Source organism: Aegilops tauschii, chromosome 2, assembly GCF_002575655.3.
Source record: "Aegilops tauschii subsp. strangulata cultivar AL8/78 chromosome 2, Aet v6.0, whole genome shotgun sequence".
NCBI lineage: Eukaryota > Viridiplantae > Streptophyta > Magnoliopsida > Poales > Poaceae > Aegilops > Aegilops tauschii.
In genome coordinates this window covers 638,604,258-638,631,719 of record NC_053036.3, presented here as the reverse complement: position 1 = coordinate 638,631,719, position 27,462 = coordinate 638,604,258, and the positions used below count along the sequence as shown (strand labels likewise).

The following is a 27,462-nucleotide window of genomic DNA, read 5'->3' as shown; positions in this document are numbered from 1 at the left end:
CTCCATTGGCATTTTTCAGACTCATGCGGTTCATGTTAAAATAAATTGCGTTGCTGTGCATGAGTATGAACTGATAATCATGTGCGGCCTTTCCGTGCATAATTTCTGCAGTTTAAACCGAAAGCTTTTTCAAAAGAAAAATGCAAGTGCATAGATTTTTCATATGGCAGCCTGAACATAATTAGAAAAAACCCAGCGACACGAGAAAGAGCAGAAACATAACCATGAGATTCAGATCAGGTCTGGGTTTGCATGTATGCTAATTCAATTAGTAGCTGCTAATTAAGTAACCAAGATAACAGAGTTGCTTTTGACCTGGGACAGAGCAGGTGCAGTTCGCTGTCTGATCTGCCAAATCTCTCCAACGTCAGTACAAAACCCAGGACAAAAACGGGGACAAACCCAGGTCTGTCTGTCTGTCGATCCGAGCATAATTCAATTCACCTAAAAACAAGATCAGTCAAACTGAATTCTCTCGGGAGGGGCGGTGCGCCAATCGGTCAGTCATCGAGGTAGTAGTAGGACCCCGCGGCCTTCTGCTCCCGGTCCTTGGTTGAGTCCATCTTGTTGATCCGAGGCCTGTAGTTGGTCGGGTCCCTCCGAAACGTGATGTCAAGGTGCTGCCAAACCAGAAGGAACAAAACAACAGAAATTAGCGCTGAAAACTACAGATGCAAAACTCTACGTGCTGCTCAAATCAAGTGATGCTGCGAGAGGGATATAGCCGCTTATACATCTTCGAGGGTTTGGATTTGATAACTATAAAATAATACTCTAGTAGATAGATACACATTTCTTCAATATTTCGTACAAAAAAAATGGCAATCAAGCACAACAGAAAGCGGCTTAGGGGATGTCGCATGCCGCAGTCCTTAAATGCAGAATGCCATTTTTCATGTACACAGCCATTCAGTTTATGGGCATATCAAACTAAGTATTAATATTGTTTTTTCCTATTTCAATTTGCCATTGTTGCAAAACAGTGGATCAAGCAATCACACTAAACTTCAAACAAGACTCGGCCTTAAAATTAGTTATTTAGTTTACATAGTAAATGAGTAATATGCATAGCCAAAACATCTAAGCTAATGGCTGGAGAAATTACCAAAGTGTAACTTTACAGGAAAGACATTAAAGCAAAGCCCATTGAAGTAGTTACCACATTAGTAATTTTCAGCACTACCCATTGTCAGGTGTGCACCCCTGCTCAATGGGCTTTGCCAACTTAACATGAAACATTAAAGCCATTACTACGCTGCGCGCCCCTGCTCTTCTGCTCACAGTTCACTGGTTGGAGTAGTTATCTAGCTGAACTCGATTTCTAAGTATTTTGCAACATATTATCTACAATCTTGCATATATGTAACTGAAACTTAACTCGTGGATTTCTGTGCATGTAATTTCTCTCAATTGTTTTTCTTATTAGCGTATTGGCAAACATGAAGATGAGCCAGGGTGGGCACCTCGTACATGCTTGGTTCCAAACCGAAGGACTAGGATAAAGCACAGGTAAGAAAACTCCGGATTTAGAATTATCTGTGTCAGTGCAACAACCCAGGTGCCAGCTTGAATTTCATTTAAGAACTATGGTGAAGCTCGAAATTCAGTCACTTTTCCATTCGGTTGCCGTGGCAGCAAAACAGCGCGGGAAGATACATGTTTTTAATCTGTTACTGTGGATGGTGTGCCCCCACTTTTCCCATTCAGCAAAACAAGATGTTCAGAGTAAATTCTACAAAGAACTGATGGAGACTCGATCCAACACTTATTTTGGCATTAACGTGGTTCAGCTATATTCAGATCAGATTGACTTGTCTTCTCTAACTAATGGGTTTCAAATGAGATTTGCAAAGCTATAAGAGATGTGCCGAGGGATAAAAGCCCAAGACCGGATGGTTTCGGCTCCGCATTCTACCAAGACTTTTGGCAAGTCACTAAAGATGATATAATTGCCTTCGCCAACCAGTTCCATTCTGGGAAGCTGCAACTGGAGAGAATTAATAGATCTTCGATGATATTGCTTAGGAAGAAAGACAATTGCAACTCTCCTTGTACCTTTAGACCGATCTCGTTGCTCAATTGTTGAGCCAAATGGAATACTAAAGTTTTAGCGGCAAGACTGCAAAAGTTGATTACTAAAGTTCTAGCGGCAAGACTGCAAAAGTTTTAGCGGGATTTGACAGGACACGATGCATTCCGGATAATTTCTTATATGCAATGGATTTGGCCCAAACCTGAAGAAAGAGGGGGTAAAAAAGGCTTTTGACAGTCTCCTGGGACGTGCTGTTCTCTATTCTGAGGATCAGAGGATTTAATGATCACTGGATTGGATGGATGGAGGCACTCTTAACCATAGCCAAAAAAACATCAATTCTACTCGAAAGGAATACCGGGAGACTGGATCGACCTTAAAAGGAGGTCGAGGCAGGGAGACCTTCCCCCCTGCTCTTCACTGTGGTGGTTGGATGTGCTGCAGCAAACCATCAGGAATTTTGCCTCTCGTGAGTTGCTTCGACACCCCGTACTAGATTCTCAACCCTGCCCCATGCTACAATGTGCGGATGACACTCTAATTGTGATAGAAGGGGAGGTTATTCAGACCAAGTTGTTGAAGGATATTTTGGATGCCTTTGCCAATACCACTGGTATGCAAGTTAACTTCTCAAAGTCCACTTTTGAGCCCATCAATTTAACTGACCAGGAAAGCTCGTCGATTGCCCTCACTTTCTGCTTCCCTAGATGGATGGATGTTGCTTATGCACTTACCGATAGGAACCTGTTCATCCCAGACACCAGGGACTGCGGCGTGCAGGCAGTGCACTCGACAGAGGGGCGCCCTTCGTAGACCACCACCTTGTCCGCAAGGTAGGCTGCCATGATGAAGTCGTGCTCGACGATGAACGCCGTCTTCTTGGCGTGGAGGATGAACCTCTTGATCACCTTCGAGGCGACAATGCGCTGCTCCGAATCGAGGTACGCACTCGGCTCATCAATAAGGTAGATTTCTGCAGGCTGAAAAGTACATAAACACAAGTTAGTTAGTTAGTTAGTTAGTTATCCACACACGCTGATGACGGTACTCATATTCTTGTATCCCACATCTGTTGTGCTAGCTGAGTCTCATCCATATTATGCTGTCGTACAAAATCTCTTTCAGCAAACATTGAAGAAATAGTAACCAGCAACTGAACATGAATCACTTGGCATGTTGCAAATGAAATTATCTCTTATAGCATCTACAATAAACTGGTCTGAAGTTATATCCATGTCAACAATTAATACAGCCATTTTTTTATCTTGGTACAAATTCATACAACAATATGACTTTAATGTCACCAAGTCCACCTTCCATGTTTCTCTAATTCTTTACCTTCTCACTGCTGGTATCTCTCAGACCATGTGAAGTAGGAATGACATCTTTTCAAACACATTTTGTGCTTTATCTAATGCTCTTGGTTTGGTTTTAAAAAATGCTCTTGAATTGCTGTTAACAAAATGCTCTTCATTTGCATGTGGAGGTTATATCTCATGCAAGATACTGTTGTCAATACAGATGAGGTGGTCAAACATGAACTATGGTGTCCTGCTAAACCAAGAATACTAAGCAACAGTTCAGAACTTCAGATACAAGGAGATACCTGTCCAAGGCAAAGACATAGAGCCACCCTTTGGAGTTCTCCACCTGATAAATTCAGCACCTCCTGATCCATGAGCTGCTCAATTTGTAGCGGCTTCATTACATCGGATATAAACTGAGGATGAGTATATGAATCGCGTATTTTCTTATGAAGCAGTTGCCTCACTGAGCCTGGGAATTTTGGGCTAATCTTTTGGGGCTTGTAGGACACATTAAATTCAGGAATTTCGATCTCAACTCCATCCACGGTATCTGGCTTCAAGTGCCCAGCCTGTTCGGTCATAAAAGACAATGAACATAAGAACCAAGGGCTTCATCAATTCAAATGCAAATTAGATTACAAACTTCTTGTATAGAAGAGTAGCTATCTGGTAACAGTTTTGACTTGACAACAGTTATCAGGAATTGAATGGCATTAGAAAGGTTGCTATAATTTTAAGAAGTGGATAAGAAAAACAAGATACCATTGCTTCTGAAAATTCCGACCATGAAACGGTTGATCATAATACGTAAGACTAGAGTTATCACATTATCAAAGAACTTACAGCATTATAGGTCAAGAGCACAAAGTTTCCATTTATATCATTTTAGTCATAACGCTATTTACACGAATATAGCAGTGCCTTGCAAGATCAAGAGCGCAAAGTACACTATAGAGAGAGAGAAGATAGGGGGGAAGTAAGGGGTGGAGAGATGTACCAGCATTCTGATGAATGTAGTTTTCCCTGTCCCGTTCTCACCAAGCATCACAACAATCTGAGAATCAGTGAATTCACCTTCCATGACAGTGAGCTTGAAATTTGCTAGGGTTTTGCTCATGGTAGGGTACTTGTATCGTTGGTATGTTTCAATCTCCTCCGCGTTGTCTTGCGTATCCACAATCTAAGAGGACAATGTAAACATCAGAACATATCTTCATCATGGAACAAGGATCTGAAATACCATCTGCGTATCCTGCCTTACCTTAAATGTAAGAGATTCATCTCGGAACCGAAGATTTTCAGTTGGAACAAATCCAGCCAGGAAAATATTGATACCTTCTCGGACTGAAAATGGCAGTGTAACTACACCATAAGCTCCTGGCTTTCCATATAAGCAGCAAATGAAGTCGGACAAGTAATCTAAGACGCTCAAGTCATGTTCCACAACAATGACGTAGCTGGAAACAAAATCAGAGTACTTGTAAGTAAATTTTCAAAGTTTTTATTAGTCAAAAGATTCAAAATATATCCATGAAAACAAATATAGATTACCTGTTCGATCTCAGCAAGGACCTAATGACTTGTGCAGCCTTCAGTCTCTGCTTAACATCAAGATAACTTGATGGTTCATCAAACATGTAAATTTCTGCACTTTGCACAGCAACAACTGCTATTGCAAATCTCTGGAGCTCACCGCCAGAAAGATCTCCCACATTTCGGTCAATAACTTGGTTCAATTCAAGGTCAACGCACAGCTCAGCTTTCATATCCCTCTCATCTTTCAGCTCAAGTACTTGCCCCACATTTCCTTGGACAGCTTTTGGAATGTGGTCAACATATTGAGGCTTAATGATTGCCTGCAGAGAGAGTGCGAGGAATCATCAGAAGAATTCAACTGTTAAAGAAAACAGACAGTACAACAGTCTATTAGAAATATGAAAGAGCAGGTATTTGGATGTCAGCCAGTAACAGAGGGCATGGTAACAACTGCATGACTTAATAATATCAGGAATACTAAACCATAAGATATAGAGTACGCTATTATTATATACCTAATTTTGCAACACTTCACATAGTAATGTCTCAAAGCATCCACAATAGAAACACTTACACAAGAATCGCCATAGCCATGGTTTTAGTAAATGATCATTACATATTACTATTTTGAAGTACAAAAGAAGTTGGATGTGTTACCATAAGCGAATACTATATGCCTACTCCGGGTACATTATTAGACTATCTACTACAAGCATATCGCTGAATGCATAAGTGGAACAGAATATTGCTACTAGCCTGCATGCCTATTTTCACATATGATGAACAGAACAGAAAAACAACATGGCAAATGAACAGGTTATCACAAACTTCTTGTCAGAAACTACTCCCTCCGTTCCATTATGTAGTGCATATAGATTTTCTTGAAAGTCAAACCTCCTAAACTTTGACCAAGTTTGTGGAGAAAAATATTTACATCTAGAATGCTAAATATATTTCATTAGATTCATCATAAGATGTAGTTCATATTTTATAAATTTGGTGTTATAGATATTAATATATTTTTCTACAAACTTGATCAAAGTTTGACTTTTTTTAAATCTATATGAACTATGGAATGGAAGGAGTAAATACTAACAGACCCTGCCAGAATTACGAACACGGTGAATAAAAAACTGTGGCCATACAGTACCTTCAGGTTATCCTCCAATAAACGTGTAAAATAATTCTGAAGTTCAGAGCCACGGAAGTATGTAAGGATCTCCTGCCAATCAGGTGGATTCTGCAAAAAAGGAAAAGTGCAGAGCTAAATAACACTATCTTGAGCAGTTCACTGAATACGGAAGATTTTTGTGTAGGAGGTACGGGATATATACTTTGAATCGTCCCAAATTTGGTTTCAGCTTGCCAGCTAAGACTTTAAGCGCTGTGGACTTTCCAATTCCATTAGTTCCAACAAGTCCCAAAACTTGACCAGGCCTTGGAACAGGCAGCCTGCAAGTGCAAAATTAATAATTGCACAGATGACAAATAACACGCAACTTGATACAAATCGAGAAGTCTTGATCAAACAAAACGTACCTGTGCAATTTGAATGTATTTGGCCCATAGCGATGGGTGGTATCCTTTTCCAGATCTTTTGGGAGGTTGATGATCTCGATGGCATCAAATGGGCATTTCTGCGGCAAGAATTAATTACAGGGAAATGAGAAGACCAAATAGTAGAGCGCATATTTTAATAAAGACAATGCAGTTTAGTAGCTGTGTTGAAGTTATCATATATATACCTTGACACAAATACCACAACCAATGCACAGCTCTTCAGAGATGAAGGAAACCTTGGACGCCGGACCAACTTCAATGCACAACTTCCCTGTGCAACAAATTAACCAGCAAAAATTGTCGTAATCCAGTTCAATCAGAATAGGCCAAGTCTCAAAGCCGAAAATGTATACAATCAGAATAAGCATGCATCAGGATATATTGCAAACGCCACACCGAGTGTAGAGCTAGTGCACACAAACAAAATAAGTGATACGCTACAAACATGCACGCCAGTTGCAATATGTCCTTCACAGACTATACAATACATATAATCAATTAATCAATCGATCAGAGAGGCGGTCCTCTCAAATTTGTTCTGGGCATGAACATGGTCTCCAAAGCACAACCTTTTTTTCTCCACCAATTCAAGTTACACGTTGTCAAAATATTTTCGAAGGCAGTTTTTACACATGATTTTCTTCAAGCATGTTTAATCCAGATATTGAGAAGATGCTAGTCAAAGCTTTTGACTTTACCATTGACCGGACCTAATTTGTCAAAACTCGAAAGCACATCCTCAGTTCTTTTCAAGAGGCGGAGAGAGCACTCAAATTGGCCGCATACTCGCATTGCATGAGAACAAAATTAGTAAGAGAGCCCGTAGCAGGAGCGACACTGGTGCGGGCTGGAGAAATCAAGGGGGCGCCTTGAGTGCCCAGCAGCCAGATCTCGCGAGCAATTCGGCCAGAGGCGCGCGCCAGATCAAAGCCACCGCGCACGCACGGACTCGCACAGATTGCGGGCGGGCGGGGCGCGGCGGAAGCAGCCGAATCAACCTGGGGATCTACACCCTTATACTCGAGTCGACCAAACGACCTGGCTTTTCCCGGCCGGCCGGCGGCCGAGTGGGGGAAGAGGAAAGGAGGGGGTGTTACCGGTCTTGACGACGGGGCAGCTCTTCTTGCACTCCTGGCGGCACTTCTTGGGCTTGCAGCGGTCGTCGTTGACGATGGCGATCCGCGTCAGCCGGTCCGCCATCTCCCCCGCTGGCGACGGCGGCGGCGGCGATCGCGGGCGGCGTGGAGCGGGGAAGCCCTAGCGGCGGCGGCGGCGGCGCGAGTGGCAGGTGTCGGCTGCTCGAACCGACCCGGGGCTGCCTGCAGGTCTTTTTTTTTTAGTGAAATCCCGAGGCTGCACCGCAGGTGGGATCTGCTGGCTGCTGCTGCGAACCGACTCGGCACGACTCGGGCCGGTCGGATATGATACGCGTTGCTTTCCTTCTCTCATTTTTTTCCATCCCATGATTTTCCTATTCCCACGAGCGCCTCGTCGGACAAAAACGTCTCTTCCCATTAAAAGCGCATCGTCGAAAATTCTGAAATAAATTCAGAAATAATGCGAACACCAAGGCTTGAACCCTGATGAGACGGGGATACCCCTGTCATTCTAATCGTCCAACCACAGGTTGGTTCGTTCCTATTCTTTTTGTTTTGAATGATGAGGGCTGCAGTTAAAAAAATTGACAAATGCCACAGATTTCTTTCTACTTTGACACGTTGTGTTACCGTTGATATATTTTTATTTTTTTAACATGGTACAGATGCAGGCTTATACACTCACCTCTTTATGAACGCACACAGACCCTACCCAGAGCACCTCCGAGAGATTGAGGCGACGCATCATCTTGAGATTGACGAAGTCGCCACAAACGTCTTCGTAGTCGATGGAAACATCTCCTCCGACTGAACGCACATCGTCGAAAGGCCTGAAATAAATCCAGAAAAATGTGACCACCCCTGATTGATTGATTCCACCACAAGGAACCTAATCATCTAAGCTACGCTCAATTTGCGGGGGGGGGGGGGGGGGGGGGGGGGGGGGGTTGTGGATGCTCAATTTGCGGGCTTTTAGGGGTATGTGTCAATGGTTGGTGGTTCTATATGGAATTTTCTATTAGACATATTGCGTCAAATTGTCCCCATCCACACATAGCCGGTCCATGTCAGTTGTCACTATGTTTACATTCTTTAAGTTTTGGGAGGTTCTATTTCTTTTTGTTTTCGGTTTTACCAAGCTTCTAGAAGGTGGCTGTCCAGTTTTGAAAAAGCACAAGCAGTTCATAAAATGTTTGTGAACAATTTTTGAACAAGAAACAAAGTTTTTTTGACTTTCTAAGAAAACGACCATTGTTTGAAAATTATTTGAAATTTTTGAAAGTTTCTGAAATTTTGGAATATTTTCAAAGTTGTCAAACATTTTAAAGTGTACGAACATCTTTTGGGAAATTTGAAATTTTTATAACAAAACATATTTTAAAATTTGTGAACAATTTTCAATAACTGGAACATTTTAAAAAAATTGAACTTTTTTTAAGTTATTGAATTTTTTTAAACCTTTTAACATGGGATCTAATTTCTAAGATCTCAAAGAGAAATCCAAGGATGAAAACGATTCATGATTTAGATGCATGGTTCAAGAGATAAATGATTTTTAGAAATGAATGTAAGAAAGGAAAATTCATAGGTTGCGATAAACCGTGCACATGCAATGTGCCACTTGTCAGCACTAGAGAAGATAGAAAGTGATATTTACAAGGGGTAACCCTTAACCATGATCCAACATGTACGAGGACAGTGGTATTCTCAGCCTACCAGAGTTAAAGTCCTAAACTTGACATTAATGCTCATTTTTGCTAGATTTATTTCAGGTCTTCCGGCGATGTACGTTCAATGAAGGAGACGTTCCCGTCGACTATGAAGGCATAACGACTTCGTCAATCTTAAAATGATATGCCGGCTCGGTCTCTCGAAGGTTTATGGCTAGGGTGTACGTGCGTGTGTTCATAAAGGGTGAGTATGTGTGCGTATGAGCGTTTGCGTATATGTTATGTTGAAAAAAGTGTTATCACATCCTTAACTAGTCGATACGTATGTGTCGCTTATAGTTAGTGCACGAACATGGGCCAGGCCAAAATAGATCACTCGGGAGTTGTGGAACATTTCTTAGGCATGATATTGGGAATATTCATTTTATTTTTTCCATCATTTTTTCCTATTTTTTTTCTTTTCATATGCTTCCTTGCCCTGTTTGTGGTGTCCCGAATGATTTATTTTCGAACAAGTCCAACTGGTTTCTGAGAACCTTTCATTCGGTTTTTCAATGGTTTTATTTTTATTTTATTTTTTTGTTTGTTTCCGTTGGTTTCCTTTACCCGGTTTTCTAGGATTTTTGACAGGTTTTGTTTTACGAACGTCTCACTGGTTTCTAGGAACCTTCCAGTTTCTTCTCACTAGCTTTCTATTTTCTTTCTTTTCTTCTCTTCACAGGTTCTTTTGCCCCATTTTTCTGGTTTTCTAACCGTTTCTTCTATTTTTATTTTCTTTCTTCCTATTATTCATTTTTAAGTAACTTATATTTTTAAAATGTTTGGTGTGTCCTACAGAAAAGTTCACCATACATTGAATTGTTTCTTTGTATATAAGAAATATTCATCGTATATTGGAAATTTATTCAGTGTATTTAAAAAAAGGTTCATCATATAACAAAAATTGTCCGGTGTATATTTTCAAAAAAAATCACTGTATGTTAGACGATCCTCACTGTATATTAAAAAAAGGTGTTCAGTGTGTATTTAAAATAATATTCACTGCATTTTAAAAAATCACCATTCATTGAAAAACTTCATTTTATATAAACAGTGTTCATCGTATATTAGAATTTTGATTGGTGTGTATTTAAGAAGTTCATTGTACATTGAAAAAACGTTTATTGTATCTAAGAAATATGCTTAGTATATTTGAAATTTGGTCAATGTGTATTTGAGAAAATGTTCAGCATAGGTTAAAAAGTATTTGGTGTATATTAAGAAAAAAATTGGTCTGTATTTGAAAACTCTTCACCGTATAATAAAAATGCTCACTGTGTATTTGAAAATTGTTTGCCATAGTTTCGAAAAATGTTTATAATACAGAAAACTATAAGAAAGAAAATGTGAAAAATGAATACAAAATAGTAGAAAACCAGAAGAAAAACTATACCTGGAAGAGGAAATGAAAAAAACAAATGGGAAAGAACCCATACGTGAATGGAACTGGGCCTAGCCCATTATGAAGATAGCAGTGAGCGATCGCCCGATATGTGGGAGCAACTAGTTAACGAGCGCTCCTTCGGGAGCCTCGCAACGATCAGCGCCACTTGGCGCGCTCTCAGCCATTTGCCACGTGTCGCGCTTTGGACGCTCCCTCCAGATTTTGTTTTTTTATTTTTCCGCACGCGTTTTCGGCTTTTTAAATGGTTTTTTCTGGGTTTTTTCGACGTTTTGGTTTTTCCCTGGTCTTCCTTAGCGTTTAGACCCAATAAAAATTCCGCGAAAAAACGCGTTTACTTTTTTTTTCTTTCGTGAAAAGTCACGTTTTTTTCGCGAGAGGCACGGTTGTGCTTTAGCGAGAGTCACGGCCGTGCCTTTCGGAAACGAAAAAAAACGCGTTTTCTATTTTTTTTTCTTTCGCGAGAGTCATGGTTTTACTTCCGCGAGAGGCACGGTTGTGCTTTCGTGAGAGTCACGGCTGTGCCTCTCGGAAAGGGAAAAACAAAACGCGTTTTCTATTTTTTTTCTTTCGCGAGAGTCACGGTTTTGCTTTCGCGAGAGGCATTGGGTTCACTTGAACCCAACGATCACGTACATGCTCTCGCAAAAAAAAACGATCACGTACATCTATACACGTATTCACTTGCATGATCCCGATACAAATGCACGGTTTTTTTTTCATGGTAATACGTGTCTCATTTATAAAATAAAGATCCGGTTACAAGGCACGTAAGCACCAACATTACAAGACTGAAAAGATAGGATAATCCTATGCAAAATACCAGCGCCTGTTCCTTTCCTCCGACACCACCGAAGCGGCCACCAAAGGGAAAGAAAACAGATCACCTCTTCACCCGAGCTCGACGCGGCTCCATCACTGATCAGCAGCTTTACGGACCTCGAAAGTAGTTTGCCAGAAGCAAAACCATTGCCGTTGAAAGAATCAGACCGGGGCAACATGTCCCCGGACACGCCATCGAACTCTAGATCTGACACCCCCGCACGACAACGACGTCGAAGGAGGAAACCAGAATTGTCAGCCACCAACAACAAACCCAGCACGGGATGCACCATCTTCCAGCTGTCACTTGCGCAGACAACCGTCTGCGCATACTCCTGGACGATAAAACCTCCCTGCTCCACATTGACGTCGAAGACAACGCCACAGCAACGGGGGCAGAGCAGAAGGAGAGACACACCTGATGGAGTCGCCGCCGCCGCCTCGCCGACACCATCCATGAACCCAAACACAGCCGATCTAAAGGATCGGCAAACACACGATGCCATCAACTCCGAGACGCCGCCATAAAGGACACCGCCGGTGTGGGAGTGAACTGAGGCAGATTTATTCGTCCGGGCGCCGCTCCCACCACCCCAATGGCGCACCACAACCTACAAATCCAAAACCTAACTACAGAGCGGAGGAACAGGGCCCCCCTTCCCTCCTGCCGCCGGAGCAGCTGGAGGGAGAGGGGGCCAACGCCCTGGCCGGCTGAGATCGAAGGAAGAAAATCGCCCCTGGCGGCTAGGGTAGGGAACACAATATACAAATGCACGGTTGAACCCATCAAAGAGCTAGCACGCACGAGCAAGAAGCCTCTTAGCCCATTGAAAATTTATAACATGACAAATACCCCAACAAAAAGCCTACAACTATTTGTAAAAAACAAAAGAGCCCAATAGCTACGATATCATCCACGCAGCAGGCTCGACAGTTGACGGCATGATTCTACGCAACACGCCGCCGCTTATCGTTTCTCTCACTTCGTTTCCCAACTCGGCCCCTGGCAAAACCTATTTGGCGCTGCAGGCGCCGGTTAACGTGCATTTTCGTTAACGGTTAACCGGCGCCTGCAGCGCAAACCACATACCGCGAGCTGGGCCGGTCCATTTATTTTTTTCTCATTCCTTAAATCCCAAAAAACAATGCACGGGGTGAGAATCGAACCAGCGACCTGCTAGTTTCAAGTACAACGCGTTAACCACACAGCGAACTGCTTAGTACATGACTTATTACCTTCTTTTGTGTTTATTTACTTACAGTTCTTTCGAACGATTTGTTCGTTTTTTCTTTTTAATTTTTTTCCTTTTACTTTCTTTATTCTTACACTTTCTGATAAATGATAAATGGGTGAACATTTTTCATTTTCGATTTTTTTTGTAAAATTGATGAACTTTTTTTAATTTGATGAATTTTTTTTCAAATTGATGAACTATTTTCTCAAATTTGATGAACTTTTCTTAAATTTGTGAACTTTTTGTTAATTCGATGAACTTTTTTCAAATTGGATGACTTTTTTTCAAAATTGATTAACTGTTTTTCAAATATGATGAACTTTTTTCAAATTTGATGAACTTTTTTCAAATTTGATGAACTTTTTCAATTTTGGTGAATTGCTTTTCAAATAAATGTTTTTTTTCAAATCCGATTAACTTCTTTCAAATACGCTGATTTTTTTAATCAATGTAATATTTCAAATTCACGAATTATTTCCATTTTTGTGATTTTTTTTAAATTGGTACAACCTTTTCTTTTATTCAAATAATTTATAGAGGATATATGATACTGGTATATGTTTTAAGGTTTGTACGGAAAGCAGTGCCAAATAGAGCTGTTTATTCAAGCGATCAACGAACTGAGTTTGGTCGGTTGGTTAACGTGATTGATATGGACGCTGGAGACTGGACTTCGACTCCCAGTCCACCCGATAAACCTTTTTCCTTCTCGCGGAACCATAAAGCAGTCCACAAATGTTTTTTGGGCGACGGCCTATTACGGGTTTCTGTGAGCGCCAGCGCGCGTAACGGGCGCCGAATGAGCTGATTAGGAGCTCTCTCGGCCCCTTCGGTGTCTCATCCCCATCATCTTTCCATGTTCTCCCATCGGGGCGCCAGATCGGCAGCCTCCGGCGGCAATCCGAGAACAGTAAGTCGGCCGTCAGCGGTGGCTGGCAATTGTCCAACTGAACGTAATTAGATCACGCCATCCCTGTTGTGTGGTATTACCTTTTACCCTAGTTTTTTGATTAATTTCTCCTGAACTTTGATTGGTTTATACTATGTTATGCAATAATATTTCTTAAAAAGAAATCGATCACCTGATTCAGATAACGATGCTAATAAACCTTTTTGGGCGACGGCCCATTACGGGTTTCTGTGAGCGCCAGCGCGCGTAACGGGTGCCGAATGCGCTGATTATGAGCTCTCTCGGCCCCTTCGGTGTCTCATCCCCATCATCTTTCCATGTTCTCCCATCGGGGCGCCAGATCGGCAGCCTCCGACGGCAATCCGAGAACAGTAAGTCGGCCGTCAGCGGTGGCTGGCAATTGTCCAACTGAACGTAATTAGATCACGCCGTCCCTGTTGTGTGGTATTACCTTTTACCCTAGTTTTTTGATTAATTTCTCCTGAACTTTGATTGGTTTATACTATGTTATGCAATAATATTTCTTAAAAAGAAATCGATCACCTGATTCAGATAACGATGCTGGCACTTCTAGGCCATCCGTTAGATGTAAGTAGTACATCGAATGCCGCTGCAGGAAAATTATCTCCCAAAGTTTTCAACTGAGGGATAAATTACTTTAGATGATCTGTCATATGATGTGTTTGATCTTCTCATGATAATGAAAGATCAAGAAGCTACACACTAAAATGTGAGTGAGTTTACATGCTTCTTTCACTTGATAGTACTTACTCTGAATTTGTCAAACTCACTTGTCATTTTTTTCCAATGTTTTCAGCAAGATGAGAAGCTGCACATGAAGTTGTGAAGCTATTTTGGTACTACCATGTTAATAAAATGAAAATAAGTTATTTTATAATTTCATCCAACAGGTATGCCTTGCACTCTTTACATTTAAATTTAATCAATATATATATATATGATAATCGACATCATATTGTGTTTGTTACACTGTCTTTTGAGTGTTGTAAGGTTTCGTCGAAAAGACCCTTGTCCTAACATAGTACGAAATTAGATTTTACACTTAATTAATTCATAATCCCCACAATGAGCTAATGAGTGAACCCATTGGCCAAATTTTCTGGCTCCACCCCTAAGCATCAGGACTCTGTTCGCGTACTAGGGCGGGATGTAATTGAGGCGAAATGAGCCCAGGTCTCACTGGTTTTGTTTTCTTTTCATCAAGGATGTTTCTTTTCTTTTTTCTTCCCCTTTTTTTCATTTGTTTCTTGGACTTATTTTTCATTTTTTCTTTACTTTATTTTGTTTCTTTTTCAGGTTTCATTTTATGTTTTCTTTGTTTCTTTTGGTTTTCATTCTACTTTTTTTGTATATGTCCACAATATCTTTTCAATACAAATTTAACATTTTATAATACATAGTCAACATTTTCTACACACATTTTAAATATTTTTCAAATGTTGGTGAACAAATTTTAAATACAATATTACTATTTTTTGCATACATGATCAAGATTTTTCCTATAACACTTTCAATTTTTAAATGCTTGATTGAAAATTTTCAAATAAATGGTCAACATTTTCCTAATACATGGTCAACATTTTCCTTATACATGGTGAACATTTTTGAATAAATACTTACATTTTTCAATTATTTATCAACATTTTTCAAATGCAATATTAACATTTTTTTGAATGCATGGTAAACATTGTCCCTATACCCATTTAACATTTCCTGAATACTTGATTAACATATTTGAAATACTTGTTCAACAGTTTTTTAATGCTTGATTAGTATTTTCATTTACATGATCAAAATATTTCATCATTTGTTTAATAGATGGTCGACATTTATTCTATACACATTCAACATTTGTCAAACGCTTTACTAATATATTTCAAATACTTGTTTAACATATTTTAAATACATGCTCAACTTTTTTACAACTATAGTATAAATTTCGAGTACATTTTTTGTATACATCGTCAACATTTTTATATACAGATTTAACATTTGTTTAATGCATGATTAATATCTTCAAAGAATATATTGTAATATATATTTTCAGAATTTTTAGAAGTGTAAACAAAAGTAAAAAAAACAAGTGGTCAAACAAAAAAAAAGGCAGTGGCCTCGCACGAGCTAAGCCGACCCATTTAGGTCACTGCCTTCAACGAGAGCCGACTCTGTCTCGCTTTCAGTGAGGCATCGTACCAACGACCACCATAATCGAATACCGCAGGTGTAACCAGCCCACCACCAGCATGATCGGGTAACTTTCATTCTTTTATCTTTCTTTTTCCTTTTTCCTTTTTTCTTTTCTTTCTTTCTTTTTTCTTATTCCTGATTAGATGATTTTTTTAACAAATACGTGAACCTTTTGTTTGAATTGACGAACTTTTTCTGAAATTATATGAAGTTTTTTAAAAAATTGATGATTTTTTTATTTTGATGAATTTTTTTTCAAAGTTGATGGAGTTTTTTCAAATTTGACAAACTTTTTATCAATTTCAGTGAATATTTTATTCAAAATGCATGAACTTTTTTCAAAATCATGAACTTGTTTTTAAAATTTATGAACAGTTTTAAATTCACGATTTTTCTAGTTTTTATGATTTTTTTCGTTCTTTTTTTTCATACGTGATCGAGGGAACCCCGAGGAAACAAATGCAATCGATCTCGCTTACATGGGCGAGTCCACCAGGGTTGGTGCATGGGCGCCAGGGAGCTTCCCTGGCAATAGGAGCACCCCGCGCCCGTGCGCACCGGGAGCCCTATTTGACGCACTTTGCGTCAAAATTGGCGGCGAAATGCACATGAGAAAGCGCGACTGAGCCGGCCCATTGAGTGGTACCGCGGGACGAAAAAGGATAGCAAAAAGCAACAATGGCGCGATGCGAGGATTCGAACATGAGACCGGCAACTTGAGATTGCGAGCTCACAGCTACTCCGCCACAAAGCTTTGTGGTTTATACCGCAGCGCACAACTTAAAGAACTAGTGCTTGCGTAGAACCAGGCTGCCCTACTGTAACGAATTTGAATCAGTTAATGTAGCACACTAGAATTAGTTACTGCAGCGATAGTTGTTTTTTTAAACGGTACTTTTAAAGTGTATATTTTAAAAATGTGCAAACAGTTTTGAATTTCTGAACAAATTTTGGCAAAAGGAACATATATTTGAATATGTGTACAAATTATGAAATTCTGAACAAATTTTGAAACCATGAACATTTTTTCAATTATTGAGCAAATATTTGAAAAAAGAACATTCCATGAAATTTCGAACAAAAATTTATAAGTACAAACATTTTTATAATTTATGAAAAATTGAAAAATGGAACTTCTCATGAAATTCTGAGAAAAAATTTGGAACTCCGAACATTTATAATTTTTTTGACCAAATTTTGAAATCATAAACATTTTTTGAAATATAAACGTGATTTTTTGTTAATTGGTGAACAAATTTGAAAAATAGGAACATCTTTAAACTACTGTACATTTTTTGAATTTGTGAACAAAGTTTTCAAAATATGAACATTTTTTGTAATTCTTGCACATTTTTTTAATGTCTGAACAAATTTTAATAAGAGGCACATTCTCTGAAAATCTGAACAAAATTTGAAATTTTTGAACAAAATAAATAATAAAAGTAAAATTGAAAAGGCAAAAACGAAAAGAAATAAAAAAACAGATTAATGAAAAAAGAAAAAAGAAAAAATAGAAAACAATACCGCTTTGAGATCCTTCTAGAAGGTTCACAAACCCAGTCCCGAACCTGCCACCAAGGTTCACAAAACCGGTGCTCTCGAACGCACAGATGGGCCGTCCCATTCGATCGAAATCTGTGTGTGATATGTCGACAATCTGCCGCAGAAAGCAGCAGATAGGATTTTCCCGCGCGCACACCCATTCCCTTTTGCCCGCGAGGCCCCATGGGCCGGCCAATGTTCGGGGCGGGTAGCCCCTTTGTTTGTTCTTTTTTGTGTTTCCAGTATTTTCCCTTTTAAAACTAATTCGTGATTTACAAAAAGTTGCAAACTGTAAAAAAAGTTTGTAAATTCAAAGAAATTTCATGATTGAAAAAATGTTCGGGAAATGATAGATGCTCACAGATTCAAAAAGGGAAGCGTTTACCATCATCCGACAGACTACAAAGACTGCGTCCTCCACCTTCACTGGATGACACGTGTCCAAGTGAAGGCTCGCCGGACACGCTTCTGCAACAAGGGTTATGTTCTGAAATATATGTGGTGTTGCAATGATTTACGACATGATCTATTATTTGCAGCAAAACCTTTGTTACAAAAAATTTCTGCTACAAGACCTCAGTTGCAAATAAATTGCAACAAAACCTCAACTGCAAAAAGAATTGCAACAAAACCTCAGTTGCAATTTTTTTTATCAAAATCGACATTGCAAAAAGTTTCTGCAACAAGACCTATGTTGCAGTAGTAGTTCTGCAACAACACATCAGTTGCAATGGTGAAGGCGCACTCAGGATGCTTCATGCATCAAATCCAACAGGTCGTGACGGGGTCGATCTTTTAAAAGGATCGGTCGCGGACGCGTAGCACACCCAATTCAAAAAAGGTTCATGATTTCCAAAACATGTTCGTGTATTCAAAAAAGGTTCATGAATTTTCTTTAAAATGTTCATGATTTTTAGGAAATGTTACAATATTAAAAAAAGCAATTTCAGATAATGTTCATGAAATTCAAACAAATGGTCACGAATTTGTAGAAAAATGTTTAAAAATTTAGAAAATGTCCCTATTTCAAAAACAAATGTTCAGGATTTCATAAACTGTTCATGAATTTCGGATACATGTTCAAGAATTTTAAAAAAATGTCACAATATTCAAGATATAATTCAGGAATTTTGATAATTGTTCCAAAATTTTCAAAGTTTTCAAAAATGTTTGCTGATTCAAAGAGTATTCATAGACTCCAAAAAAGTGTTTGTCAGAAACAAAAAAAAATGTACCTGAATTTCAAATATTGTTCCCAAATTTCAAAAAATGTTTGCTGCCTCAATACAATTGTTCACGTGTACCAAAAAATGTACACAATTTCAAATAAAAAGTTAGTCAATTTGTAAAATGTTTACAAAGTTTTAAAAAATGTTTAAGAATTAAAAAAGTTCTTGATTCCAATATAAATGTTTATGAATTTGGAAAATGTTCATGATTTCAAAAAATGTTCACGATTTGAAAAGATGCTCGTGAATTTGAAAGATGTCAGCAGATTGATAAAAAGGAAAAAACATTAGAAAAATAAAAAAATGAAATTGGAAAATGAAAAAAAAGAAATGGAAAAAGGAAAAGGAAAAAAGAAAAGAAAAAAGAAAAAATGAAAAAGAAAGAAATACCCGAAAGGCAAAAAACCCGGTTTTGGTACAGATGAAATCCAGAAATGGGCCGGCCCATATGAAAACCAGCGTGTGGGGGGGGGGGGGGGGGGGGGTACGCATCAGGTCGCTTGCAACCTGCGCGCCAAATAGGAGGCACTGCTTAGGGTCTCCCTCTCGATGCCCCTAGTTGGGTCAACCCACGTCCGCTACGCTGTTACTTCTGTTTCTCTTTTTTCTATTTCTCTTTTCCTTTTCCTTTCTTTTTCTTTGTTTCGGGTGAAACAAGTACATATTAATCACGGTATGTGGCTACACTTGTTTTCACAAATCGTAGAGAATTCATCGGGGCCTGCGCCTAACCAAACTGTTGTACTGTTGGAACAATGTCTGAGTTGCGCCATGAAGTGTGTGACTTCATTGCATGTTCTCGTCATATGCACAAATCTGTGCCGGTGGACCCCATGCAGGAGCCTCTTCATCTCCCATACAAGGCCTGCAACGGGCGAACATTTAACGTTTCCATCTGTGAGTTGTTGCACTCCCTCCTTGCAGTCCACCTCAATGATCGGGTCCTTGTCTGACCTTGGCAACGTCCTTCAAGAGAAGCTGCCATTTCCGCCTCCAGCGGGGCCCAACAAAAGCGCAGAAAACGACAGGACGCAAAGATGATGGCGCTGGTGTCATCGCGAAGCACCATGCTAGCTCCCCGCCCGTGTTTTGAATCTTTGCACGTTCAGCGATTGGCCGGGTCTCCTCATCGCTTCCCAGAGTGCTCGCGTCATCGGACCACTGCAAAAGGCGTGAAAAGTGTCCTCACATTCAACGCCACAGAGAGCACAAATGGCACAATTTCCAATGTTCTTTTTTAACTTATTCTCCATCGTTGCTAGAGAATTAGTAGCCACTCCCGAGCTGAAAATTCATACTTTCGGGGGAGTAGGGCACCTCTTAATGTTGTCCAGACAACACGATTGCTGTTCGGTGCCCTGTTCGTGGCGCGCATAGTCGTGTGTAGTTTATCCTCCAAGCCAAGTTTATAGGCTGACCTTACGGAGAGGACTCCCCTCAGGTCTGGACCCCAACCTAGGACGTCCTGCACACTAGGAGCCGGACGTAGCTTGAGCATCTCCTTAATGTCCGGTGCATTGAAGTGTTGATGGAGAAGGTGTGTGTTCAACACACCATGGTCGGTGATGAGCTCGCCCACACATCGAAGCCTGCATCTTCCAGCAAGCGAAATGGGCATGTATGACGTTGGTCGAGGAAGCCAAACTTATCCGACAAAAGAACCCCTTTTTGAGGAGGTTCTAGGCCGTAGGTAATGGCCTGCCTGGTTGACGCAGTGTTCCCTGCAAACATAGTGTCCTCCAAACGACCGTTAGAGTAGTACCTAGCTTTCAAAACCCATGCACAAAAATTGTCCGGGTTGAGCAGTAGCCTCCACGCTTGTTGAGCCAACATGGCCTGGTTAAAGAGCCTATAATCCCTAAAGCCAAGGTCTCCCTTAGCTTTAGTTTTGATGATTTGATCCCATGCCATCGAGTGAGTTTTCCTTTTCTCCTTCTCGGATCCCCACCAATAAGTCCTTACTATCTGGGTATAAGTCATCACACACCGATAATGGTAATTTGAATACACCCATGATGTAAGTGGGGATAGACTGTGCCAGAATTTGATCATCACTTTCTTTCCTCCCCGAGCCATGTTACCATCACCCCAAATGCATTTCCGTTTTAGAAGTTTACTTGTAGGTTTTGGAATCTACCATGATGCATGCGTCCCTCGGGAGTCAGAAATCCCAAACACTTCTCCTCAAAGTTCCCTTGATGCACCTCGAGCTCTCTCTTCACATTATCTAGGTCGGTGTCAGAGAAAGATTTCCCAAACAAATTGAGTACTTGGTCGGATTTAGAAGTTGTCTAAGGGCACCTTCATATGCATGTACTATTTGCTTCACTACCAATGCTTGCTACTAGGTAGCCTTGAAAAGGAGGAGTGTGTCCTTGGCGAAGAGTAGGCGTGAGACCCCTGTGCGCCACGACAGATCTTCAAGGGATCAATAGCATTTGTTCTCACCCTTGCTTTTGAAGCTCAGACAGAATATCAGCCACAAAAAGGAACAAAAACGGAGATAGGGGATCACCTTGCCGGAGGCCACGCTCCACTGCAAATGGTTGTAAGAGGGTTCCGTTGAATTTAGGATTGTATCTCACCATGGTGACGCACGTCACGATCCATTGCACCCACCGATGAGTAAAACCCAACTTAACTATCATCACTCCAAGAATCCCCAATCAACACAAGTGTAGGCCTTAGAAAGATCAAATTCGTAGGTGGACTAACTGTTGCCCTGCTTTCTTTCCTAATGTATGGTATGAATACACTCGAAGGCCAAAAGAGCATTATATGTAATGAGCCGGCCTGGAACAAATGCACTGTGAAGCGGAGAGATGATATCATCCAAAATAGGCTGGAGGCGATTAACGAGGTATTGGCAACGATCTTGCAGATGACGTTACAGAGACTAAGAGCAACTCTAGCAGACCCCGCATCCCGTTAGCCCGCAAAACGCGTTTGCAGTTCGCGCAAAACCGCTTTTGCGGGCCGGCGCGGACGGCCACAGATGCAGACCCCTCAAACCGACCCGCATAAAAGTATATTCGTGGAATATGCTTTTTTATGGGTCGGCTTCTGCGGGTTCGGCTCGGGCACCACCGCGACAACCCACGAACAGAAAAACTGCAATTCTCGCATTTGACAAAAGAGTTTCACAAACAAGTTCAAATTCAAACGACATAACACAGTTTTACGCGCAAATAAAAGCCAAGTTCAGTACGGCAAACGCAAAAGAGGGCCTTGCAAAAGTTTGCGCCCATGTCCGGCACCATCTTGGTTGATCTACTCCGCGCCATCGAGTCCATCTTGAAGTTCATCGCCACCACTGAATCCACCTCCGGCGCTTGTTCCAACTCCCGCACCGAAATCATCAACATTGCCACCATATGGAGCGGAGAAAACATCTCCGGAAATGTGGGACGCACCGGCCGACGCAACCATTCTCCTTTATAAGATTTCTCTCCTTGTCATATCATGCCATGTTTTGGTGAGGTCGTCCATGTCATTGCGGTTCATTGACATGATCTTGTTCTCTTCGGCGAGCAACAATGACATCAATCTTCTCCCTCGTTTGATTGCACCATGGCATCAATCTTCTCCCTCAAGCTCGATGCTTCTTGCTCTCTCTTCATCTTCTCCTTAGTTTTCTTGTCGTCATCGGGCTTGTGCAAGTTTCTTGGGCCATCATCATCCTCATCTTCATCCATGTTTGTAAGTGAGCCTCTCTTTGGTGGAGATTCTTTGTCGTTCAGCTTCCACTTCTCGCAGTTTTGGAGCAACTCCCAACAATGCTCTAATTTGAACAATTTGCCTTCCGAAGCTTCCATGTCCTTGTATCTATGTTGAGCAATCTTGTCCTATAAAATGTGAACAAAGTGATGCAATCATTTCTCATGATGCAAATATGATGATGCACAACTTGAACAAAGGCAAAACAAACTCACATAGTCGGAGTCCACGGTGCCACTTGGAGGTGCATTGCGTACTTGCTCCAAGCAAGCTGCCCAACGGTTGCACATTGGTTTGATATTCTCCCAACGCCCTTGAAGCGACCGAAATGTGCGTGGAGTCCTATTGGGATGCTTTGCCATAATGCAGAAGTATTGATCTTCGATCCTTTGCCAATATCTCTTGGCGGTTTGAGAGGTACCCGTGCATGCAGCAAGAGACACCGCACTCCATGCTTTGATCAAAGCTTGATCTTCCAAGATCGTGTAGTTCTTCGATCTTATGCTTTTCCCAGTTTTTGTTTGCGATTGCTCATACGCTTCCGCTTCGATCTCCTCCAATTCGTCCTCGCAACCATGATCATCCACACCGCCCTCCGTTTCATTGTAGTCGAATGCGGCGAACAGGGCTTGGTCAATGTCAACCGCGTTTGTGTCCAACAAATTCACGAACTCGGTAGTTGCATTGTTTAAACCACCGCTGTAGTGAACGATAACAAGTCACGAGCTATCGAGAATAATGGCGATAATGAAAGGAAATCACCATGACCGAAGACGCATACCTTCCGGCCATTTCGTCGAACACCTCGCTTGCAGGGGGAGCGGCACCATTGAACGGCATCGTTGGAGCACCTCTATCCGGGTTGGAGTGAGAGGATGAAGAAGGTGGCTTCTTTGTAGCCGGAATCCTCTTCCTCTTGCCGCCGGCGGCCTTGGTGACCTTCTCCGCCGCCGGACGGGATCGCGCTGCCGCGTTGGCGCCCGGAGCGCGGGCCTTTGCGGCAGGGGCAGCCGGATTCTCGCCCTGCACGACCACGTTGCCCTGCCGCTTGCGGGCAGGCGCGACGTTTGCTTGGGCGACGGCGGCGGGGCCAACATGGCCGGCGACGAGATCCGCCCGACGGGAAGGAGCGTGCGCAACCTCGACGGTGACGGGGGACAGTAGGGGGTTGTCCATGGCGGCGAGGGACGGCCGGGGAGGAAGCACCGGAGCGTGCGGGAGGCGGGGCAATGGTGGCGGAGGGTGGGGGAGCGGGAAAGGGCGCGCGGAAATGTCCCTCCCGCCAAATCTCGCTGCGGATAGGGGTTGAGCTCGGGTCGGCCTCCCAGCCCGTGAAGATAGAGGTTGGGGGAGAAGATTTGCCGCGCCCCGCAAAAATATTTGCGGGCCGAGGCGGGATGCGGGGTCTGATCGGGCAGTTTTCCCGCCCCGACCCGCAATTTGGCGGTTATTTTGCGGGCCAGGGCGGGATGCGGGGTCTGCTAGAGTTGCTCTAATGGGATGAAAACTAGTAACTCTGGTGAGTTCATCAGTTTTCGGGGTGAGTGATACATCTCCAACGTATCTATAATTTATGAAGTATTAATGCCATGTTTACAACAATTTTATATGGTTTTGTATGATTTGATTAGAACTAACCCGGACTGAAGTTGTTTTCAGCAGAACTACCGTGGTGTCTTTTTTGTGCAGAAATAAAAGTTATTGAAATGGGCTAAAAATTTATGGTGTTTTTTTGTGGACCAAAAGAGACCCCCGAATCTTCGAGGAAGGACCGGAAGCCTCACGAGGAAGCCACAAGCTCGCTAGGCGTGCCCTACCCCTAGCCCCCCCACCCCCTGCCGCTACGTATATTTGGGAAGGTTTAAAGGTCTTTTTTCTTGTTGTCTTTCCTGCATTTTTCATTTTCATTTTTTAATTTGTAATTTTCTTTTCTTTTTCATCTTTATTTCTTTATTTAAAATATTGATCATTTTTCGAATTCATGAGCATTTGTTCAAATCCTGTAGATTTTTAAAAATTGCAAACATTTTTCATAAATCAATGAACAATTTTTTAAAACATGAAAATTCTTTGAATTTTTTTTAAATTGTTAGTATTTTTAAAATTGTGATCCTTTTTCTAAACCATTAAAAACTAACATTTATTGAATTGACGAATATTTTTTGGAAATTGGGTTTTTCTTAAATTCACAAACATTTTTTTATTTTGATGAATATTTCTCAAATGCATAAACTGTTTTTTAATACACGAACAATTTTTGAATATATGAAGTTTTTGTAATTGACCGATATTTTTCAAAAAATCATAATCATTTTTTTAATTCACGAACATTTTATCAGTTTCAGGAACATTTTTTGGCACGGATATTTTTTCAAAATTATGAATATTTTTAAAACTGTCGTGTATTTATAAAAAAATGTTTGTGCGAACTGCCGCCGTCACCAACAAGAGCCCAGGACTTCTCCCCAAGATCTCCCTCACATTGTGAGCCCCACCGCCGGCGGCCTCAGACCCCCTGGTCCCTCTTCGACGGCCCCAGCGCAAGCATGGCAGCCACCCTTGGACGCGCCCACCAAGTCGCCCGTAGTCTCGCTAGCTATCAGAATAAACACCATAGGAAAATATCAAACGTGCATTAGATGTATCAGCATCAACGATTTCAGTAGTATAGGGAAGTAGTTTCACATAATATAATGGGGACCACCCTAGCCCATAAAAAAAACCTACTCGCCTCTCCCGCGCTTTTCATCCAACGCCGCGCCGCTTGCCGCGCCACATTCATGCCGGCCCAAGCATGCAGCAGCCTACATTGATCTCCGTGATTTGCTGGACGGGAAGGCGGCACTGATGGACGCGATCTCTCGATCGTCGCCGCTCCAACGTCGACGCCGCTCCCGAGAAACAACCTCGGTCCGCTGCGCTGCATTGAAGCGGGCTGACCGCACATTCGGCTTGCCTGACGCGGCTATTTAAGTCGTGTGCCAGTGACGCACAGAGGCGCACTCCCCCGAGCACCAGCCCCTTCCCTTCCCTATCACCATAAGGTGCACTCCCCCGAGCACCGTCCCCTCCCCTTCCCCGTCACCATGCCCGAGCCCCTCCTCTCCGATCCCAGCGGCGATGCCGAAGTCGTGGGGCTCCGCATCGGCAAGCGGCGTAGGTAGAAGCTCTTCGTCCGGTGGTTCTTGGCGGTGCCGCCCTCGCTCCCGGGCCCTTTGGCATCCACAGCGGTCGGCTCCCCCGCCAAGGAGGAGATAGTCATCTCCTTTGGTGACGAGAAGGACCATATGTCGCCGCAGCGGCCCCGCCTCCTCTTGGAGGCCACTATGATGGACAAAGACTTTGTCCGTCAGATCGATATAATGACAAAGCATTCGCTCCGACATGGGGCCATCGCCACCATCACCAGTGCACATCAAGGTGGAGCCGCCGTCCCCGATGCACCACCGCGTGAAGCGTGAGCCTGCGTCCCCGCTCCGGTCGGTCAAGGACGAGCCGGTCTCGCCGCAGCGCAACCACGGCGTCTAGATCGGACGCCGCGTGAAGGACGAGCCATCATCGCTCACGCACAACCGTGACGTCCAGATGGGATGCCGCGTCAAGGACGAGCCGATGTCCTCGTTGCGCAGCTGGTACGCTGCGCTGCCACGCCTCCGTCGCCGCGACGTCAAGGAGGAGCTGCCGCCGGCAATCACGAAGGCGCGGGGCCGCGTCCTCCACTACCTCAGAGGAGTCGGTTACTGCGATGCCTCCGGCTCTTGGGCCATGGTTTTCGAGGCGGAGCGCGCGACAGCAGGCGAGATACGACCAGCGCAATGTCAGTCGCCACTCTGCGATCGCCAAGTCAGACGTGGCGCCGGAATGGGCCCGCAATGACCCTGACCTCACCCCCGCGTGGGCGCTCGACCGCTCTGTCACCACAACAGAGACGGTCGCCAGGCACCGCCGCCTTGACGGCGAGGACTGGTTGCTTAGCGAGTGCTCTGCCAACGCCGGTCGCGGCAAGGCCGTCGCCAGGGCTCCGAATGCTACGTCGGCAGTGGCCGCGACGACCCTCCGCACCGCGCAACAGGAGGCGGAGCGGCTCCTCCGCGAGCGGCAGGCAGCCGTTGGACAAGGCTGTCGTAGCCGTCTTGCGCTGTTCCGCCGCTGGAGGGACGACGACGGCGGCGACGACACAAACGGTGACGGCGGTGCGACATGGCAGGGCGGCCACGCGTACGAGGTGGTCGTCCGGTATAGGGTTTGGGTTTTTTCCAGTTTTTTTAAAGGTCGAAATATCGACATTTTTATGTAAATTATAACCGAACTTGAATGAAATCCGCCGTGTTTGCACAAATTTCGTCCGACTGGTTTAAAAAGTTGTTGAAATGTATGCAGACAGTGTTAGATGGCCGCCTCCCGTATTCGTGTCCGTGGACTGGTCCCTTGTCTCTGGACGGATGCGGGAGCATATTTGCGGATCGACGTTGGAGATGCCCTAACATGAGTACTGTACTATACAAATAGGGGATTAGGTAAGAAGAATCGTTCAGCCAATGTTGAGGTGGCATATCAACGAGCTAGCGTATCATGCATGCAAAGAAGGAGCATGGTGTTGTTGTGGCAAATTGGCAATAAAAATAGTTGGAACCACAAATCATGTTAGTAAAAGCCATCTCAAATTGACAAAAAAAGTATCTGTATGCAATAATCTATTTACGTGTGTTAAAGAAAATACAACTTGATGCAAATATTATACATGGACACGATTAGAAGGTATACAAGCTATATGAGAGCGATGTGGATGTGCGAAAGGAAAAACAACTAAACGCAAATACCATGCATGAGCATGATAGAAGAGATACAAGCTATGATGAGAGTGATGTAGATAAGATGATCTAGCAAATTTCTATGAGTGCGCCCCGATGAACACCCTATGTTAGATGTGCGGCTATAACACATGTTAGCTAGAGTGATGAGCATGTGTAGATGCTCTTATATGGCCTTGGTGGCCTTTTGTACTCCTAGTGCGAGATGTTGGAAACCTTATATTACAATAAGAGAAGGATCCTGCACCGATCCATGCAGAAGCTGCGGTGCTTTCACCATCTTTTCGGGAAAGAAAAACAACATTTTTTTATCGAGGTTCCAGGGTTGATGAGGGCGGTGGAGCT

At 42.6% G+C, this 27,462-nt stretch overlaps 1 protein-coding gene across 1 annotated transcript; it reads right to left on the bottom strand.

Annotated features, from left to right (window-relative positions):
* Window positions 1-208: 208 nt before the first annotated feature.
* On the bottom strand, window positions 209-7,814 carry LOC109763350 (ABC transporter E family member 2). Its single transcript, XM_040400185.3, has 11 exons — window positions 7,533-7,814; window positions 6,621-6,706; window positions 6,415-6,512; window positions 6,210-6,327; window positions 6,026-6,115; window positions 4,891-5,195; window positions 4,601-4,796; window positions 4,337-4,519; window positions 3,639-3,908; window positions 2,767-3,012; window positions 209-620 (listed from the first exon to the last, which is right to left on the bottom strand). The coding sequence occupies exons 1-11, from the start codon at window positions 7,633-7,635 to the stop codon at window positions 501-503; spliced, it is 1,815 nt and encodes a 604-aa protein (XP_040256119.1). The 5' UTR covers window positions 7,636-7,814; the 3' UTR covers window positions 209-500.
* Between the last annotated feature and the right edge of the window lie 19,648 nt (window positions 7,815-27,462).

Excerpts from the sequence above, each read along its gene's own strand:
- LOC109763350 (XM_040400185.3), bottom strand. The coding sequence starts at position 7,635 with ATGGCGGACCGGCTGACGCGGATCGCCATCGTCAACGACGACCGCTGC. Across the intron at positions 4,797-4,890 it reads TCCTTGCTGAGATCGAACAG|CTACGTCATTGTTGTGGAAC; the intron begins GTAATCTATATT and ends TTTTGTTTCCAG. Across the intron at positions 3,909-4,336 it reads CTACATTCATCAGAATGCTG|GCTGGGCACTTGAAGCCAGA; the intron begins GTACATCTCTCC and ends ATGACCGAACAG.